Raw genomic sequence first — 20,816 nt, forward strand, 5'->3', positions numbered from 1 at the left:
GAGATTATTCAGGTAGAAATATTTAATATTGTCTGGAATTTAACAATAAAGGTGATTGGTCTATTGTACATTATGACATGACATCACTGGTACAGACACACTATAGACAGTTAAAGCTAGTATGCAGACTGTGAAATAGAATGTCGTTATCACCCAATATAGTAGTTATATTATGTTATTGGATGTGTTCATTTTTTCTAAAATAACCAACTACCGACCACATAGTCTACTTGACTGTATATACAGTGTATTGTCAATTTTTCTAACTAAATAAGTTTCAATCAAAATAAGCCTTTCGGCCAACTTTATAGCAATGGACCCCTTGGTTGTTTGTGCATTAGCAAAATTTTCTAACTAAATAAGTTTCAATCAAAATAAGCCTTTCGGCCAACTTTATAGCAATGGACCCCTTGGTTGTTTGTGCATTAGCAAAATTTCATTACCTTGCATAGCAGACATAAAACTAAATATTAAGTAACTAAGTCTCTAACTCAATATCATCCAAAGTCTTCGACATTGAAAAGACGAATTATTTGTCAATTTAAATCAACATTGGTGTTGTGATCTTACCAGAAAAAGACGAACTTCTGATATCCAATATTTAGGACAAAATAAACATTTTACCATTGGTACACGAATCGTGTACTATCACTATCATGCATTTCAGCGCCGTTTTTAACCAGGGACTCGAAGAACGAAACTAGACATATTCCACAAGTCATGTCAAACGGTGAGACCATGTTCTTATCTGGAGAGCATGCGCAATAAATACTTTCGGTGTAGACCAGACGCTAGAGATTGCCATTCGATTGAGACTTCTGGCATATTTCGCCGAACATAACTGATTAGAAATTACAGTAAAAACAGAAACGATTCAATGTAAATCAGTTTATATATACATTCATATTACATTATTATATACGTTGCTACCCATTTGTGTCCATTTCTAGGTCCCAAATATTAGTGATTTAGCTCCTTTAAGTCTTTTAATTTTAAAATAAAGTTCGTATTAGAACATTATTTACCTATTTAGCAAATCATTAATAAATAAAGTGACTATATAGTCCTATATAAAATGAATGATTATACAGCTAGTTCTGTATATATTGTTATATTTTGCAAGATTGCATATTTATATTGATTTACTTTACACTAGGTGAATATGTTGTTCAATGAATTCAAATTAACAGTTAATGACTTTATACAGACAGACAGGTGTGGTCGTGACAGATAAATTTATACATTTTTAGAATATTATCAATGCAAAACTTCAACAAACAAGCTATATGAACTCCACGAGTATTATTAGGTGTTATTATACAACGAGTAAGCATACCCTGCCTCTTACACAATACCCAAAGTAGACGGCTTGTAATTGATAGGAGTGGCGATCTCATACAATGATAATATCGCAATCATACAATACAGTCTCTGTCTTACCACAACACGTGACGTATGTATGAAATATTCAAATTTCCGAAATCACATTATTATGATAATGTAACCTATTCGTTACTTTACACTATTACTCATAAAGGAAATGAGTAATATGGTGTAATTTGTCTGTCTAGTATCCTAGTGTAGAAGCAAATAAAGAACTGATATAACAAATAGACAGTTTCTTCTTTCATTTATTATAACCTATAAACATAAAGCCCGTTTACACTAGGCATCGATAAAGCGAACCGTGCAGGCCCGGGAGTGCAAATGAAATGGGGGGGTTTAACGTCTACTTTTCTGCATCGACTCGGATTATACGCCATGCAGTTGGTTAGGGGGGAAATTTTGCCCGGACAGCAGCGATGTGGCCTACTCTTATATCGAATTGCTATTGTCAGGGCTTCTTTTGCGTGCACGCCAATATTTACACGGGTCCTCGGCTTTTCGTCAGACCATACGTCCTGCACGACTGACAAGAGGAAACCACGCCGTAAAAATTCCGAGCAACTTCTCGGCTAATACAATGAGCGATCCCAAGACCATTTGGATAGCGAGCCAGCGTCTTACTCATCGAGCCATCGCGGCTCCCGTAAAGTTCGGATATTGTGGTGATAAAATTCGAGAAGTCGGACCTATTTACACTACTTTTGCCAGAACCGTTCTCGGTGCGGTTGTGTGTGAAACTCTTCACTGCTAAACGGTCTGGGTGACAGACGCAAACTCGCACATCTTTAATTGTTTAAATATCAGCAACGTTTTGATATTTATTCCTCGCAGTAAACACCTATTATTAACCTATTTATGTTTAAAGAGTGATTGGATCCGCCTTAACTACTCACGTGTAGAACCAAAATAAAAAACTTGATAACAAAAAAGAACGCTTGTTAAAAAGAATGAAACAAAAAGACTACACAAAGAAAGGTAGTTAAGGTATTAAGGTACAATATATGCTAAACTCTCTTTTTAACATAGAAACAACAGATCGAGTAAGAGAGACTCTAATTTTGTAAATACAAGTTTCTATAGTCATCACAAAACAAATAAAACTAAGCTACAGTTCAACATAAACACAAAACTTTGCATTTTGAACCAAGGTTGCAGCTGACACCCCACCTGTCTGTAAAAGAGTAAATACAACATTGACTGCTTAATTTGTACTATTTAAATCGCATGGAGATTTTTTAAGCTATTTCTTTTTTCTAAGAGACTACAATTCTTGTTATTCAAATCATCTCACAAAGGAGTCTAATTATAAACATATAACAAATGCAGTGTGAAAAGACTTGGCGAGACTCTATAGAAATGTTAAACCACGCCTCCGCATTGTTCAAATTATTTCTACATCAAATATTCACCTAATCGATATAATCGAAGAACGTTACAACCTTTTAGATATAAACGCATTCTTTTGAAAGAACGATTTATCGTTCAGCTGTAATGGTTCAGGCTGCAGGTTTTTTTTCTCAAAATTTGTTTAACAAGTGTTGTGAAACTTGATCTGTAATATTTGTTTTTATGGCACATTTTAAAGGTGGGATGATTGACTTACTAAGCTGCCCTTGGTTAGTGTTAATGTTATATTATTGTATGTCTTTAATAACATTTTATTAGCTGTACCGACCCACTAACGAATTACCATCGTTTTCCTAAGGCTAACCAATAAAAACATTAAAATAACTCTACATATATTTATATATTAATAGAACTAATCAAGGAACAACAGCAAAATTAACTAATCAAGGCAAAACAATCATGATCAAAAAATATGTAAAAGAAATTTAATAAAATAAAACAAAGTATTCAAGTTCACGAAATTACCTTTTATAAATAATTTTTTTTTTTATAAAATCCTAGTGAACTAATTCAACTCATGATAATAACTTGATTAATTTGATAAAAAAAAGACTGTGCAAACATAAATTGAAGAGTTTATTAGAAGGTTTAAGTGATAAGTTAATTTATTAACAGACTGTTTATAAAGGAAGTACGCGTGTTGGTCGACTGGTAAATCTCGGGTGTACTTTCAGGGTTAAACATTTATTTATGAATTAAGAGTTGGAAAATCTTCAAGCATAACGTTTAAAATAACGCGCGGATTTGACGTTAACGTAATTATTGCAAATAATTACCATTAATTTATCGAGAAGTACACATTTAACTGCTTTCTCCAACTAAACGAAAAGTTGGTGGTGATCAAATTAATCTTAAATTAACCAATTCGACATCATTATCGGTTTCAAGTACACCATTACTGTTATCATACACACTATTATCGGTTTCATCCACGCCATTACTGTTTCCATACACACCCTTATCGGTTTCATCCACACCATTACTGTTTCCATATACTACCTTATCGGCTTCATCCACACCAATACTCTTTTCGTACATACCTTTATCGGTTTCATACATGACATTACTGTCCCCATGCATCTTTGTCGGTTTCATCCACACCATTACTGTTTCCATACACACCGTTATCGGTTTCATCCTCACCATTACCGTTTCCATACACACCATTACTGTTTCCATACACACCTTTACTATTTCCATACACACCATTATTGTTTCCTTACAAACGTCTACCCGTTGGTATTGTCATTTCCATACAAACTACTACCCGTTCTATTCTATGTACAGTATTATTGTTTACATACCCATCATCCGTTGAAAACGTATCTTTGTTGTTTTCATACACACCATCGTCCATTCTATACACACTATACAAACTACTACCCGTTCTATACACACTATTGTTCTTTACATACACAGTATCATCCGTTCTATACACATCATCGTTGTTTCCATACACACCATCATACGTTCTATACACACTATTATACACTGTTTCCATACAAATTATTATCCGTTATATACACACCATTACATTGGCACTATTACCTGTGGCAGACACCCCAGTAGGGGGAGGGGAGTACAGTGTTCGGTAGCATACACACTACAATCGGTTGCATGTCGATTTCATCTATACACAGCATTTATTTGTTAATCCATTTATCGTGAAAATGAATTCGATGATTGTTTTTAGACAAAAAGTCAATTATAATAGTGTGGTGTCGGTAACGACTGTAACTTTGACCAGTGTGTAATTAAATCATAAAGGATTTATATTGTATATTGTATAATAAGTTGGATATTTAATCTTGCTACCAGGACAAGAAGAAACTCATTGCCAAAGACCAACTGCAAAAGGAATATGCAATTATATTGGCCATTGCACTCATTTGAAAAATAATGACTGAAGTAAAATACATATCTTATATGTATTTTTCACGGGTGGCTAGTCCTATTAAGTCATAAATATACAATTTGATAGTTTCTGGTTTATCTTTGAAGCATCGTGTCTATATACATATACCAATATAGATATATATACTAATACATCATCTTAAATTATTCTGGAGAGAAGGAAAAAATAAACACTGAACGCTGAATATAGTTGGCAAATAGTCAACAGCATGGTTGTTGCAGCATGTATTAAATGTGCTGAGATTGGATTATTTTTTGTTTTGTCTATTTATGCATTCTGCATTCATTTTGAGATACGTGTGTATTAATACTTGGCATGACCCCACTGATTAAAGTAGTACGAGTTAATCGGATAATAATGGGTGTTCTTTATCAAAATGTTAAATTGGTGCTAAACGTTGATGATAATTCCTACGGCTTTTTAAAGTGTATAGTACTATACGACAAATAGGTCTGCATATATTTATTCCCACTGCTAAAGATCCCTTCATCCAATCCAATATGTTAGTCCCGAACTGACCTGGTTATTGTCGAGTGGATGGTATTGAGTATTTTTGTTTTGCGAGGATGGAATAACACCCCGACCTTTAATTAATGTTAGAATATGTGAGGACAATTCACTTTTACCGAAATACAATTAAATTTGGGCTGTACCTTGTACTTTTACATTAATCACTACTTACACTTCAATGTTAAGAGAGGACGTGAATATTCTATATAATAGAAACTGAAATGATAGAGGTAAACTTCGAGATTTATATCCGGAATTTCCGTCTAATTGATCATTTAGATCTTCATATTAATGAATACCACTTGAAACTGATTTAGATGAATTTATACGGGTGGATGTGGGGTGATATATTTATGGATAAAAATCATTCTGGTGGCAACATTTAAAACCACTATAAATTTTAAACAACCCCTTTCAGAGTTAAACTAAGAGAATAAACCCTGTTACGGCGTAGTGAGTGGATGCTAAATCCAATTTCCTTCCTCCTCTTATACGTATTGAAATGATTTTTTAGAGGGTGGGGTGTAACAATGATACCACCCATATACAAACTGTGTCTGCCCTCTGAGTACCCTATCTGAAAATAACTTGTAGAGTTTAACAGTAGATTCTATCAGACACGAAGGGGCATTGAACTTTTATGTGTGTGATTTTATTTTAATGTTTAACACGTTTGAAATCTGAATTCATAGAAACAAATTACAAAAGGTTTGAGTGTCAAAAGTATGTAATCATATCTGGAGACAAAATTAAAACCCAATTTTAGCATGAACAAAGTCGTTTCATTTACACAAGCAAAATGACAATCGCGTTCAGTGTTTGTTTTGGTTTGAACTCGCGACTTGAAAAACTATATTGAGAACAAAACCGCATCCCCAATACTTAAGATGTTCTTTGAAGTTATCATATAAGTATTTACTTAACGCTGGTATGTTATAAGCCTAAAACCATGTATGAGTGTTACAAGCACCACTAAATTATTGCACACAATATATTGGTCAGACAAGTCGTTTTCAGAAGATTTTTAATTGAATAATGCTGATTCAGATAATTAGCAAATGGGAAATTAATCATTTAGATTATTAATGAATGGTTAATTGTTTTATGGGCAATACAGGAAGGATACGTTAAGAGGGAGGGTCTTTAAATAACTGCCGAAAATAAATTTTGCAATTTCATTTCTACGTCTTCAGATAAAGAAAATGGGGTTTAATGGTTTATTGGTCAAATCAAAATACTTTCTCACAATACTGGGGTGTTATTGAAATGTGGGCTTTCTCCGTGTATTCACCTGAAGATACCTGGGCGCAAGCGATTTTTGAAATAAAGATCTACAATAATAATGTTGGTCCTTGAAATAACACGGTTTGTGTAGTGTTGACGTTGACTGATATGAGGGTATCAACACATATTCCTCTGATTTTAAAATATTTAAAACATCAGCAATAGTCCTCTGATTTTAAAATATTTAAAACATCAGCAATAGTTAAATAGTTGACGAATCAGGGGTTTACTAACGAACTAGAATTCATATAAATCAACACATCATTATCACCATAATACTGATTTAGAGTAAATAGAAATATATCGAGGGATGGACCTCAAATTTTGCATACAATCTAAATATTAAACGTTCCCAAGTCCCGTCCAACAGAACATCGTTTACAATAAACAAAATGTTAAGACCACGATCTAATGACCTAAGGGTGTTGATTGGATGCGGCCAGCAATAGGTGCATTACTGTATGTGCATATTACAGTTAAAAGATAAACAACTATAAATCAGTCAATGGTGAAAACATCGCAGTATTTTTCATCTGATATTGTGAAGATAACCGATCGTCGGTGATCACATAAGCCCCCCGATCCCCCTTAACAGATTTATTCAAATAAATGTAAAAAAAAAAGTACGTACGCTGGGTAGGGTTCCGGGTAGTTTGGTGAGTATATAAACTTGGATTTTGAGTTGGCTGATAATTCGACATAAGTATCGTGTCGACATTCTGTACCTATAGAAAGAGAAAATAAACAGTAAAATAAACTATGTGTGGAAGTCGACATAAATAAACAGTCATATAGATATGATAAATATAGTATAGGTTGTTTAAGTAACAATATATTATAAGTTACTATGTGTATCAGTTACTTACATATAACTAAAGCAAAGTACCTATCAAGAAGCACACTTTCGTTATATTCACGTGGCAATTGCGTTTTGTTTTATATTTTCTTTAGCTATAGTACATTGACATACATGTATGAAATCGTTTCTTTATAAACGGTAAGCAGATCACGTGAACTTATCAACAAATCAATTTTTTTTTCGTTTGAAAGGGAATTATATGAATTTTAACCTCCACGCGTATAGGATTCAGAGGATAAATGTCACTGGTAAAACACAGTGGTTATAGAAAGTACATTACATTAATATACTAAGCAGCAAAAGAAACGTCAGGTTGGTATGTTGGCATTGCATAAAACTTGCCAAATGTTTTCATTGTATATTTGTGACCACATCTCCTTCCCAAACACAGAATTGAACCAAGGAAATGTTCTCAAAAACGCAACCTGACTTCTGATATGGTAATGTGTTCTCCCTGATTTTCATGTAACTCATGCTATGCGTGCTGTTCACCGGGACCAGCCCTATAAAATGCACCCCCATACCTGGTTAATTCATTCACACTACAACATCAGCAGCATGTCAGTCACGACTCACGACAGCTCAGAGGAACCAGGCGCTTGGAAGACTCGACGCTGGCCACACTGCCCAAGCCGTTGCCAATCACTTCCAGGTCAATGTTAGAGCCATCTACAGGCTTCAGCAACGCTTCCGGGTCACCAACACCACGGATGATCGCCCCCGAACTGGTAGATCAAGGGTTACCGCAAGGCTACAAGACCGCCATGTTGTGCGACAGCACGAGCAGAATACCTTCACACAGGCATCTCAGACAGCAAGTCAGACAGTGGGAACACACGGAAGACCCATCAGTACCGACCGATACAGTGCGCCGACGTCTCACGAGAGAGAACACCCATTGCCGTAGACCTTACCGTGGACCGATCCTCACCCCTTGCCATCGACGTGAACGTCTACAGTTTGCCCCAAAACACCAGAACTGGCGACACAGGCAATGATGAATTGTTGTGTTTACAGATGAGAGTCGGTATTGCGTATCAACTGTAGATAGCAGGAGACTCATGGGGAGGTCCAAACATAATGGTTTGGGGTGGAATCGGCCTGAACCAGGCTACATCGATCAAGCTGTCAGACCCTACGTCATACCACATTTCGCACGTTATCGAAACAACATTTCCAGCATGACAACGCCCGTGTCCACACGGGACTTTCTACAGCAGAACGGTGTCAACGTTATGCACTGGCCAGCCCTTAGTCCGGACTTAAACCCGATTGAACATCTTTGGGATGTTAATAACGTCGTACCGAGACCAAACACAGCCGACGGATTGCGCCAGGCTTTTCTGAGAGTGTGGTTCCAGGTGCCAATGGCGTTCATCAATCGTCTGGCCCACTCCATGTACAGACGCTGCGCTACTGTTATTGACACTCGCGGTGGACACACCAAATACTGATGTACAGACTCTAAACTATCAGGTAATGTCTTGGAATTGTGATGAATTAATCACTAATGTGTCAATATACTGTTCACAAAAAAATTGCTTTGATCCATTTAGTAATTCGTTTTCTAGAATGATTTGCTGTTTAGTACATGTAACGTGAAAATCATAAAAAAAATTATTTGATTGCTTGTAGCATGTACGAATTCTAGTCGAATTATGGATCCCTGAGAACGATAACAATTTAGACTTAATGGTGGAGACCTTTACGTACTTTGTTCATTTTGACATTGGGAATATTGACAGCGACGTTTAGCGTTCGGAAAGTTCACGAGACTTCAACCCCTTTTCCATTTTACTCACACTGATGAAGTGTTCGGGGATATGCATGCTACCCTAACTTACATTTTAATCCGTTTCTGTTTCTTATTTACAACTCACTACGATTTCGAAATGTAGACGACAGTAAGAACATCATATAATTGCCTCACCAAAAGTAGACCATATAACAACTAGACGACAGTAATAACCTCCTGTAATTGCCTCGCCAAAAGTAGACCATAACAAGTAGACGACAATAAGAACATCCTGTAATTGCCTCACCAAAAGTAGACCATATAACAACTAGACGACAGTAATAACCTCCTGTAATTGCCTCACCAAAAGTAGACCATAACAAGTAGACGACAATAAGAACATCCTATAATTGCCTCACCAAAAGTAGACCATATAACAACTAGACGACAGTAATAATCTCCTGTAATTGCCTCGCCAAAAGTAGATCATAACAAGTAGACGACAATAAGAACATCCTGTAATTGCCTCATCAAAAGTAAACCATAACAACGTCTTGTAATTGCCTCATCAAAAGAATACCATAACAAGTAGACGACAATAAGAACATCCTGTAATTGCCTCATCAAAAGTAGACCATAACAACTAGACGACATTAAGAACATCCTGTAATTGCCTCACCAAAAGTAGACTACATGTACAAGAATTAGACAACAGTAAGATCCTCCTGTAATTGCCTCATCAAAAGAAGACCATAACAAGTAGACGACAGTAAGAACATCCTGTAATTGCCTCACCAAAAGTAGACTATAAGAACTAGACAACAGTAGGAACATCCCTCAAATATCTCACCAAAAGCATTCTCTGAATATTATTACTGTTTATATAGCTACAGATACATCATCGTCAAAAACATAAAAACAATAGTTTGAGTTTAAGACTTTCGTACCCCTCCCATCATAGTCAAAAACATAAATACAGTAGTTTAAATACTTCGGGACCCCTTCCATTCATAAAAGTTACAAGAGAAAGTGTTGAAATTCCCTTATAAAAGAGATGTGATATCGAGTGTTCCAGAAAGAGCAGGTACATCATACACGGTGCTTTACCAAAGAAGTCAACATCAGGATAATTGCAGCTTTCAAGGGGATCTTCCCAAATAAATAAAAAGTAGCATCAGGTGTTCTAGGTAGTGTAAGCTTCTCCTCTCTCCGAGTTGACTTCCGTCTGGTTGATAGTTTGGACTCAGATATTATATATTTCATATTATAGTTTCGGGGGGAGAATGGATGGGGTGCGTTTGGCGGTGTTACATTTAAATGTTATATAGACGCGCGTGGAGTAAATAGAAATCTGAGCAGCCTTGGCAAGATGCACTGAAATGTGGAAATTTGACGCTGCGTGGGTTAACCGTTGGAATGACAGTCATACGTGATAAATTAAGTTTTCTTTGAAGATGTCAGAGTGCCCTATTAATTAAATAATACCGTAGTACAAAAGTAGTTGGTATCTTAAAAGTCAGTAAACTCATTATATCTTTACGTTTATACATTCCGCCACTGTGCCAATATCATCATACAGAGGGAACGCAAAACCAAACAAATGTTCTAAAATAGACAAGATGATTGCCACTGTACTCTCTTTCTCATTAGGTCGTTTAACACGATCAACGTATCAAATGACAATTAAACCTGATCATTGCGTCCAGTAATGTGATTATCTCAACACCATGTTAACAAATCAATGACAAGTATCAAATATTTGAAACAGTGTATAACACCCGTCAGTCTGGTCATATTTCCCAGTACTTATGGCGACATCTGGTGACCCACACCTTATGTCCTAATGTCACTGACACCTTATTGACCTATAGATGAGGTCAAATTTTGTGAACCTTTCAAACCCATCCGCTGGCAATTCTCGTCGTTATAGTTTTCGTGACAATTTCTCAATTGCTGTTACATTTCTAAATGAAAAGGTGGGGAATTAAACTCCAAAAGTGTTGATGACATGTCTGTTTTAAAGGTGTTCAAATATAACGTTCCTTCATTTAAAAGGGGCACAATAAGCGATATCATCCTGGGTGGAAGTAGACATAAAGCCATACAACAACTTTCTAAAAGTATTGTTAAAACCTCCATAAAATCTTTAAAACGAGGTACTCTTAATAAATCATGACTGAATGTGATAAGGTACATATTTGAGTTCATATCTTGAAGCACAACAGGAAAAACGATCCAAAAAACTGTCTATAAGCGTGATTCCTCTAAAGTTGGGTCAACCATGACGATACCCGAACTTCATCAGTATCTAACCGTAGTGTGGATAAAATTTCAGCTTAAGATTTTGAAAAATGACGGAAAAGAACCCGAAAACCTTGGCATCTTAACGGATTGGGGGAATGCAAACCTATGCCGGTTTCAACGTAAGAGACCACTGAAGAGAGGATGGTGAACATTTTGGAAGTGGGAAAATTGATTTTGGTAATTTTAAGACTAACATTATATGAACAATATTTACATGTAAATCACGAGGGGGTGCAAGAATCTATAATTTGACAACGGTATTGATCCTCCAACGTTTCGTTGAATTCTACCTACCAAAGTATACTCGGGTGACATAAAAGTTTAAATGTGTTACATTCATAAATATTTTTTGTTAAAGAGGCTGATTCATGTTTTTATGAACGTCATGTGAATAACCTGTTTAACATGTTAACTGACTTTCAGAACGAGTTTCAGTTCAATAAGTACAACTATACCATCATATTATCATACTAAATGACCAGAGAAAGTCTCGTAATTAACGCTATACGTCTTCATCATCAGTTTTCCAGAAGCATGTGGGTCGTTATAATGTCGGTACATTTCTATATATCTTAGTCATACGGGTACACCCTAGCCATACAGGTATAGATTTAGATTGTGCAGTCACACAAAAATAGACTACTCCATGTAAATTAAAGATTTTAAAAGTGACGTTTGACTCATCTCTAGTTGATGACTCCATTAACTCCACCCAAAAAGACGAGGCATCGACTCCAACTGGGCAGACTGATTATGTTAAAAGTTCAAATGATCTTCACCAAACAATGATAAACTAAATGAATACAGAGAGGCTAAAAGAAGTAAAAAAATAAAATATGCCAAGTTATGAATCTATATAAACTGTTATTTTTTGTAATAATATTTCTGAAATTGTGTACTAATGAACAATAACAGTATTTTCTTGTTTACAGTAATATACATAACATGTGAAATGATTTAGTTTAACAGTTATATAAAACAGTTTGCAGATTTTTTTTGTATAATTCATGCCAACAGACGCCATATTACTTCATCAACTGAAGCTTATACAGAAGTTTAGAGCATTCTTACATCTTTATAGGCCCCAACTAATTCTCACACAGATCATCATTTCGTATAGCAGATAAAGAGCGACTCAAAGAAGAAAATAACAATAACAAATACGCCAGGCACCGAGCATGGCGTCATCGCCGTAATCTTGAAATTGTGACGTAAATATGGAAATATCAAAGTACATCAATCTCCGTCAACCGATACGCAATTGAACGAGGAACAGGTATACCTAGTTCATTGTGGGTCGTATTTCAATTGGTCCTTTATCGAAAATCGAAAACCAACAAGTACAAGAAGAACAACGAGAATAACAAAATGAGTAGTGCGTAGGACACCTTCCTGGGACTGGTAAAAAAAATATGGATCAAAATTATCAACACAAAGATTCCTGATAATGTACAAAATACACTCCTGTCCGTAAAATAGGACAAACTTTATTGTTGTTTTCCCCTTTGAAACGTCCCTCACACTTTTTCTTGGTGCCGATGATTATCATTCACTTGGATGCCTTTAGTCCAAAGATGAGTACTTAAGCACAAAATTCAACACCAGGAGGCTAATTCTGACAATAATCACGAAGTTGAGAAACGCAGATGCACTGTTGGTATTATTATGAACTTATAATTCATCTCGCAGACAAAAGTAAAGAGATTTTTAAAATGGTTCCTTTTTTCGGCATTTACTCATTTTAACATACGTACCAACAATATCAATTGTCAGCTATGAGAAATATAAGAGAAGTGTTACTAGGTGCTAAAGATACGAATATGATGGGGGGTGATTGTATACACTTGGATTTCAGATACAGAAGCTGATTAGTGGAAGGCAATACCGTCAAAATGGCTGACACTAGAATCATAAGCAACGTTTAACTGCATTATAGATAACACAGATTATAATCTACAAAAGCTGAAACGCCCAACAATTTGCATATTAACTGGGAAAAAAGTTACAAATAATGTACAAATAATGGGTAATATTTCTGTGTTATCTTTAAGATTTTTTAGTGGGCTATTTATTATGAAACGTATCATGATGACATTAATATAAAATGCCACCAGACACACCGACATCTCTAATACTCTATTGATAATAAACGAGATATTAATACAAATCATAGAGTCAAGTCAATTAAATGGAAATACCAGAACGAGGAAGGGATATATGGTCTTCTAAATTAAATAATTTTACAAACGACATCCCGGGCGTGAGCTAATTGTAGCAATCATAATTTCACAAAAACCTAAACACTCATTCTTTAATAAAGACCCTTGGAATAAAATGGCATTATAGTTTAAAGTTTCAACACAATATATTTCTCTTTAAATTATTGTTTATCTATAGCTCAGGTTAATTGGTTTCCCATTAATAGTGTTAATACATCGATCTTTATAAATAATAGGATTCCCCTGATCATTTTTAATCCCTGTAAGAGTTTCCGCTGTGTAGGTATAGTTGTAAATGGCCCCCTAATCAAAGGTGCTAAGTTTTAATTGTATTTGATTGTTATTTTGTTGCATATTCTGTATATATTTGCCTACTATTCACATACCTGTATCATTTGATTGATAAAGACGAGAGTATCCTCGTCGAAACGTCGCTTAGTATTAAACTCAGTAATTGTGTATCAAAGAAGATAATGTTTATTTCTTTGTTAAATTTAAAAAAGGAAAATGATTCCTTATTTGTCTTCTGACTCATTGCGGTTTTAACAAAATCCTTACTTGACTATAACTATCAAGATAGGTTTTAAAACAATCTTCTTACTCTTGACAATAGGAGAAGAAATGAATATCAGTTTTTTGAGTCAATATCGAACCAATCTGAGATGATTCTGGTTTCATCACGTACACGTCAAAATTAGTCAAGAGTAATGAACAGATCTGCACGAACATTGTAAATTGTAGATATAACACATGTATGGCATGTAATAAAATAGATATACCAGTAATTATGATAAAGATAAATCAGGGGCTGATTAATATACACCAAATGTCTTCCATTTGGTTTCTGATTTATGGATCATGAAAAATATAAGTATTTCGAGACCACCGCTGTGCAAGTAAATCGAGGAAACTTTTGGTCTAGTAAAAAGTTCTTGGCATATCAAATGGCGATGTCGTCAGTTGGTTGTGATCAATCAGATGCGTATCACAAATCCAACTATCCCTTATTGAACACTTCTAGGACTGGTTGGTGTACAACGGTCTTCACGACCTAAATTATTGGTCTCTCTCGTTTTGCAGATCAGGCTGTCGTTTAGTGAAATTCTTGTGTTCGGGTCAGGAATCAGATTATCCAGTAAATAAAGGACCTGAAAGCAAGTGTCGGGAAGACGTATTTTATATAGACCGTCCAGAATCACATCATTAATCTGAAGATATGTGCTACTATAACTATGTCTAGTATACAATAATAATAATACCCTGCCTCGTAAGGGCGCAATTTCATAAAACGGTTCCTGGTTGCGATTAGTCCATTATGTACAAAAATATAAGCTTATTCTTTAGCTTTAGCTTACAAAACCTATGATCTAATAAATATCATAAAACACGCTATTTCATTTACAAGTGTGTCCAATAGTTTTATAATGGGAATAATTATATCAAATGAACCAAATAACTTTTGTGTATATTTGTGTCAGGAGATGATCAACAATAACGGATGTGATTTCACCCATTGTTATCGGTATATTTTATCTTTTTTCTTTCATATTTTACATAACCTTATCAATATATAGGCTAGTTTTATAAATAATCATAGGCAACTAGCGACGTGACCTTATTTTAAAATCTATCTGATAAAGGCTAGCTATACTGTAACAATGGGGATAAAAAGATAAAAAGTCCACTCGTTTAATAATAACAACCCAAATTCATTGAGTCATAGTTTAAATGTATTATTATACAAGAATTTGGGGGTTTATTAGTGTATTGCTACAAAAATAGAATCATTTACTTTATATCCAATTCTTCGTGTATTTTAGCGTTAAATATGCTTTCATATGAAAATTGATAGACCATATTAAAGGATATCTTGAATGTTGGGTATACCGGAAAATATGATCAAATTTAATTATGAGATCAAAGGGTTACATTTGGTTAAATGAGCACCCATTGACTAAAACGAATAAATTAGGAAACATTCATGCTTGATGTCATATTACTACCCGAACCTTGTAATCAAATTATACTATCCTGTAGACGAATTTCTATAACAAAATTTTAAATGGAAAAGTCACTTTTCCGAAAAATGAAATAGGGTTTAACGTCCTACTGTTCTGCTCCGACTGGGATAATGAAAACGGGTATACGCCATACAGTGTGCTATGCGGGCCAATTTGCCTGGACATCGGCACTACACGTCAATGTGTACGCGGGGCCTCAATGTTTCGTCCTATGCGAACGACGTCTTGGCCATCACTTGGATTGACCACGGGACCTCCAGGTTAGCGAGTCAATCAAAATATACAAGAATATCTTTTTAAACTACATGTAAAAGCGATCAATATCATTTGTTTATTCTGAAAATATGTATTGTGTTGTTCTATTTTTCTTGTGAACAGATTATGAGACCAAATGCAAGTTATTCATATTCCAATCACTCTTCAACTGGGAGATTAATGCACCTATTCATCAAGTTTAATCAAATTTCACCCCGAATTAATACGCATGCCGTTGGTGAAGTTGGTAGTCCAATGCAGTACCCTTGCCATACAGACAGTGAAACGCCAAACGTGATAGAAAACAGTTGACAGAGCATTGTGAGAAGCGCAGAAACAGTGACAGTAAATATTAACATTATCATTATGATCAACAGATTAAGTTGTAATGTAATCTGTAATCAGTTGTAACTTTACTCTATTTCGTGTAATCCAGTGTAATACGTAATTAGTAGGAAATCGCCCAATATAGATAGTAACCTATAGCAGCAGTTGTGGGCTATAAGGTCGGTATTCGATCTCTGGGCTGCACATGGCAAGAAGTGGAGTCGCCTGTCCAGCCTCGTTTGTTTTGTCCAGGTATTCCGGTAATGGATTCCGAACCTGCCGCACGTTAGGCCCGAAAAGACACAGTATCACCGACAGAGTGGGAGATTACGCGGAGGTTTAAACTTGGTTATAAGAAGTCTGAGATACACAGAAGATAACATTGGGGTAATGGCCAACAAACTAGAACCTTTTAGTAGTATAGGAGCTGGGCCAGTTAACCTAGCATTATTAAATCTCGTAAAATATACTAAAACGGAAATTTCGTACTCCGAGTCCGGCGTTACCTACATGTTTGGAAGATATATTCAACCTCGAATATAGAATAGTCACCTCGAAATTAACTACTACTATCTGTATAATAAGAAATTGGCCAAAGTTTAATTAATCCTCAAAGAGGGGATATAGAACTAAAAGGATAAGATTCGATTGTCCATTCCCTTTTTTCTCTACAGAGTTCAAGTTAAAGGCTCACCGACGGTTTATCTATCCCTCCCAAACTCATAATATAAAAGGTATAAATACTACATTCAGTAAGCTTGTTATTGATGAGGATAAACATCTAACAAACAGAAGTAAATCTTGTAGTAAAATACACTGACACAAAGATTTTGTTTGAAGAAAGAGGATCGGGTCAATAGAACTTCTATTGAAACAGTTGTGTGTCCGTGTGTGTTATGGGTCTAACAGTTGCAGACCTCGTATGACCTCTTTTCACCATTCATTCATTCATTCATTACAGACTTTACCTACACTACCACTAATAGCAAACCGAAACTACACACAATTTTTCACGCTCTTTCATTTGAGAAATGACAACATGTTTATATGGTACAACACTTGTTTTTATATTTTATGATAGTAATGGGAAAATTTAAATGTTAAAGTGGAATTTCACTGGAAAGCTATGATGAAGTTTTAACTTGGCAGTTTTTCATTGAGCTGCAAACTTAGTTAATCAATACCAGGTTTGTCGTTTATTGAAACTGTACCGAAATGACATTTTAACAAAATAAAGATACAAGCCTACAGATGGCCGATGAGATGTAACTTGCTATTTGAAACTAATAATAATGGGTGTCAAGGTAACCTCAGATCATTGGTATTAAGCACTTTAATCTAGTTTATTTTGATTATTTATCGACTTGAGAACCTTTAGGCGGGTCTTGTCCTTTTTGAAATTATGGTTTGCTCACTGACAATTATTTTAAAAATTAATGACATCATATTCAATTCATTTACAATTACTTCACGAAATTGGCATCACTTATCTAAGTCATTTAAAGCTTACTTCCCAAACATATCCAGTCACTATTAAACAGGACATTGAAATCAGGACAAACATCTGTCACGGACTTGATATACAATATCTATATGTACCACTTGTCAATTATATGATGCATACAGCTAATTATAAATCTATTAGTTTTAATTGCATATTCATATATTAACATATAACGCCTGTGGGAATCGAATGTGAATTTTATCCAGAATTAATATATAAAATTTAGAGATAAACTAAACTAATCTGTTAACTGTTATTCATAATAATTTATAGATACGCCTCTTGGCGAACAACAAATGACAATTCGTGACGTATAGCACTGTTACATTATATTTTAAACCCATACGATTCAATAAAAACTGATTTAAACGAATAAAATCAACACTGGGGGCATTTAAGCAGGGAATAGTAATATATTGTCAACGTCCAACTGATTGCGGACAAGGAACAATACGTCCCTCTTGTGTACACGACTGGATAACAACATAATCGCCTAGCATTAATAGTCGATAAACGTGCACCCCAATTCTGCACAATAGACTCATCATTATTGCTAGACAAGTAGACTAAACAACTGCAGTAAATCTGCTTAAAGTCATTGCGCAGTGTTGCAATTAAAGAACAGTCTTTATTCCTAAATAAACGAACCCCTTTAATGTCATTTCTCTCCTACAGAACCAAAACGAGCCCCTTCAATGTTGGCTCATACTTATGAACCAAATTAAATATAGTAGGTAAAAGACTGATACTATATATATATAATATACGTAAAGTTTATAACATCTGATTGATTTTTTTGCCTACACCTATTTTCTTTGCTGTTAAAATCGATTCTATAATATAAACGTATGTAATACATTAAATATTAAACATGCCGGCCTATATACACGTGTTCAAACTGCACCTTTCCTTCGATCAAATCTTTTTTTAGCTTTCTTGAAAAAAGATCATACTTAGTAACCTAAGGAAGTTGTAATATAGCAATTACATTTACTAATTCTAGCATAACTCAATTCTACACAGCGTAAACCACTACCAGTCGTAGGTAAATAGCCATGTATAGTAGTAGGCCTTTATACCGGTAGACACACGATTTGCCGGTATCTTTAACGTGCGAATGAAAAACTCCGATAAAATATGCAGTACAAAATTGTTTTTCGTGAAATATGAATAAAAAAGTCACAATCTAGAAACCTTACATATTTACGATAAATATTTTTAAAAATTTAAAGCTTACCTTCCGAAACAGCCACTAAGGTAATCAACAAAATATAGCAGACGACTCGTGTGGCAGCCATGTTGGCAGAAGTCAAGGTCGAAAATAAAACCTACTGAAAAGCGTTGATGGATTTTATTTGATTGTAGTGGGCCGCCTAACAAGGTCGCTGTTTCCGAGTTGAAGGACGTGTTTTTTTTACGCTTACTTATTTTTTGTGGGTGGATATGATTTTGATTGTGTTTACTTTGTTTGTTGGCTAATTTCATGGGGTGGATAATCTATTAATATGACTAATAAGAAATAGGAAAGAGCGCGTGTAAACCACAGACTGACTGTGCAAGCCAATATTTACTTGGTGCGTTAGAGAAAGAATTTTACAAACGATACCTGTCTCAGCAACCAGGTAAACACACTATACAGATCTTGTGTAATTGATAGCATCCAAAAGTTGAAAATATATTGGCAATTATCACAAGTTGCATTCTTTCAATATTACGAACTTTAGGAATCTCTGTGGGCTGATTACGCAATATTGTTATTTCTAGTAGTGGAGACAGAATTTGCTATATGGATGAGGGGTTCCCACTTTCTAAATTTTTTTTAGGGTGGCACAAACTTTTTACAGGATTTTGGGTGATTGTAGGAGGCTGGGATTGGTGTTCGGGTCCCTTAGCCCCCACCCATCTGGCTACATTACTAAATATTCCCTCAGTAATTACATGTATCATCGGGATAAGCGTTACGTTCGGTCTTTAAGTTCAGTTGTAACTTTTCGTAATCCACTTTAATAGATATAATTACCACCTGACTCGTATTATCATGTTACAATCCTTGTGTTTGCAACAAAATCAAAACTCCCAACAGACTTGCTTTCATTTTTTAAAAATATTATGTATAATGTTTAACCATCCTTTTCTTTAAGAAAGTTTTATCCAAGTTTTCTATACTATTTATTATAGCTATTTATATATGGGTAATGGTGAGGAATAAAAACTGGTACAAAGAAAGAGATAGTAATCGTATTGCTACTGGCAAATTACTTACCAAATTCTTAAGTGATGTTGAATTGTTTATAAGACTTTTATTCATTAACCTGACATTTTCAAACGAAGATTGGTCACTTATTTTTTAAACTATTAACTTCATTCAGTCAATTACTGTAAACCATTTAATGGACTCCAAATACAGCCGGGGTAGGTTATAGCTTGATGTTGTTAAAATATGATTTTATTGGTGATCCCGGATCAGTTAAAGGCACAAACAAACATACACAATAAAACGAAGTCTTCGAATACGATTACAATCGACCAATTTTATAAGGAAAATTATGGCCAGCTAAATTTCTTTATACCAAACGCCTAAAGGATAAATAATTTCTAACAATGAACATTATTAATATCTATTATCTAACCAATCTTATTTGTTTTAATCGTCTAAAGAACACTTTTCAGTCAGTATTTTTAGTAAATATAAATAACGAAAGTGGTCATATACATACTCTGGCGTTAATATTAAAGAGGCATACGCAGCGTTCTGTTATAGATACCTTGCTTATCACAAGCCAACATTTGATCATATACTGACAAATAGTTTCTTTGTTTATTAATTTTTTAACGTTCCGATGCGTGCCCGCTTCCATTAAGTCAACAGTGTGCCTCGCTGTGATCTTCACATAAATTAATGCCTATCTGGGCTCGACGATTGGGTATAACTCAAGTCACTAAGCCGGGACATATTGTTATGGTATCTTCACAACTACCATGGGTAAAAAGTTATACATATACCTACATTTTGCGTTTCGAAACGTTCATCGACAAAGCATTATTACTATTTTGCAACATCAGTGCCATTGCATCTTCTTGTTCAGAGAC

General features: G+C 35.0%; 1 protein-coding gene across 1 annotated transcript in view; it reads right to left on the reverse strand.

Annotated features, from left to right (window-relative positions):
* LOC126828709 (deleted in malignant brain tumors 1 protein) overlaps window positions 1–19,106 on the reverse strand; it is a 48,423-nt gene extending 29,317 nt beyond the window's left edge. Inside the window, exons 1-2 of the mRNA XM_050558657.2 lie at window positions 18,964–19,106; window positions 7,134–7,227 (exon numbers count right to left, since the gene is read on the reverse strand). Of these exons, the coding sequence (XP_050414614.1) occupies window positions 7,134–7,227; window positions 18,964–19,024 (155 nt within the window). The 5' untranslated portion in view covers window positions 19,025–19,106. The remainder of the gene's footprint in view (window positions 1–7,133; window positions 7,228–18,963) is intronic.
* Window positions 19,107–20,816: the final 1,710 nt, after the last annotated feature.

This window comes from Patella vulgata, chromosome 7 (genome assembly GCF_932274485.2).
Source record: "Patella vulgata chromosome 7, xgPatVulg1.2, whole genome shotgun sequence".
NCBI classification, from domain to species: Eukaryota; Metazoa; Mollusca; class Gastropoda; family Patellidae; genus Patella; species Patella vulgata.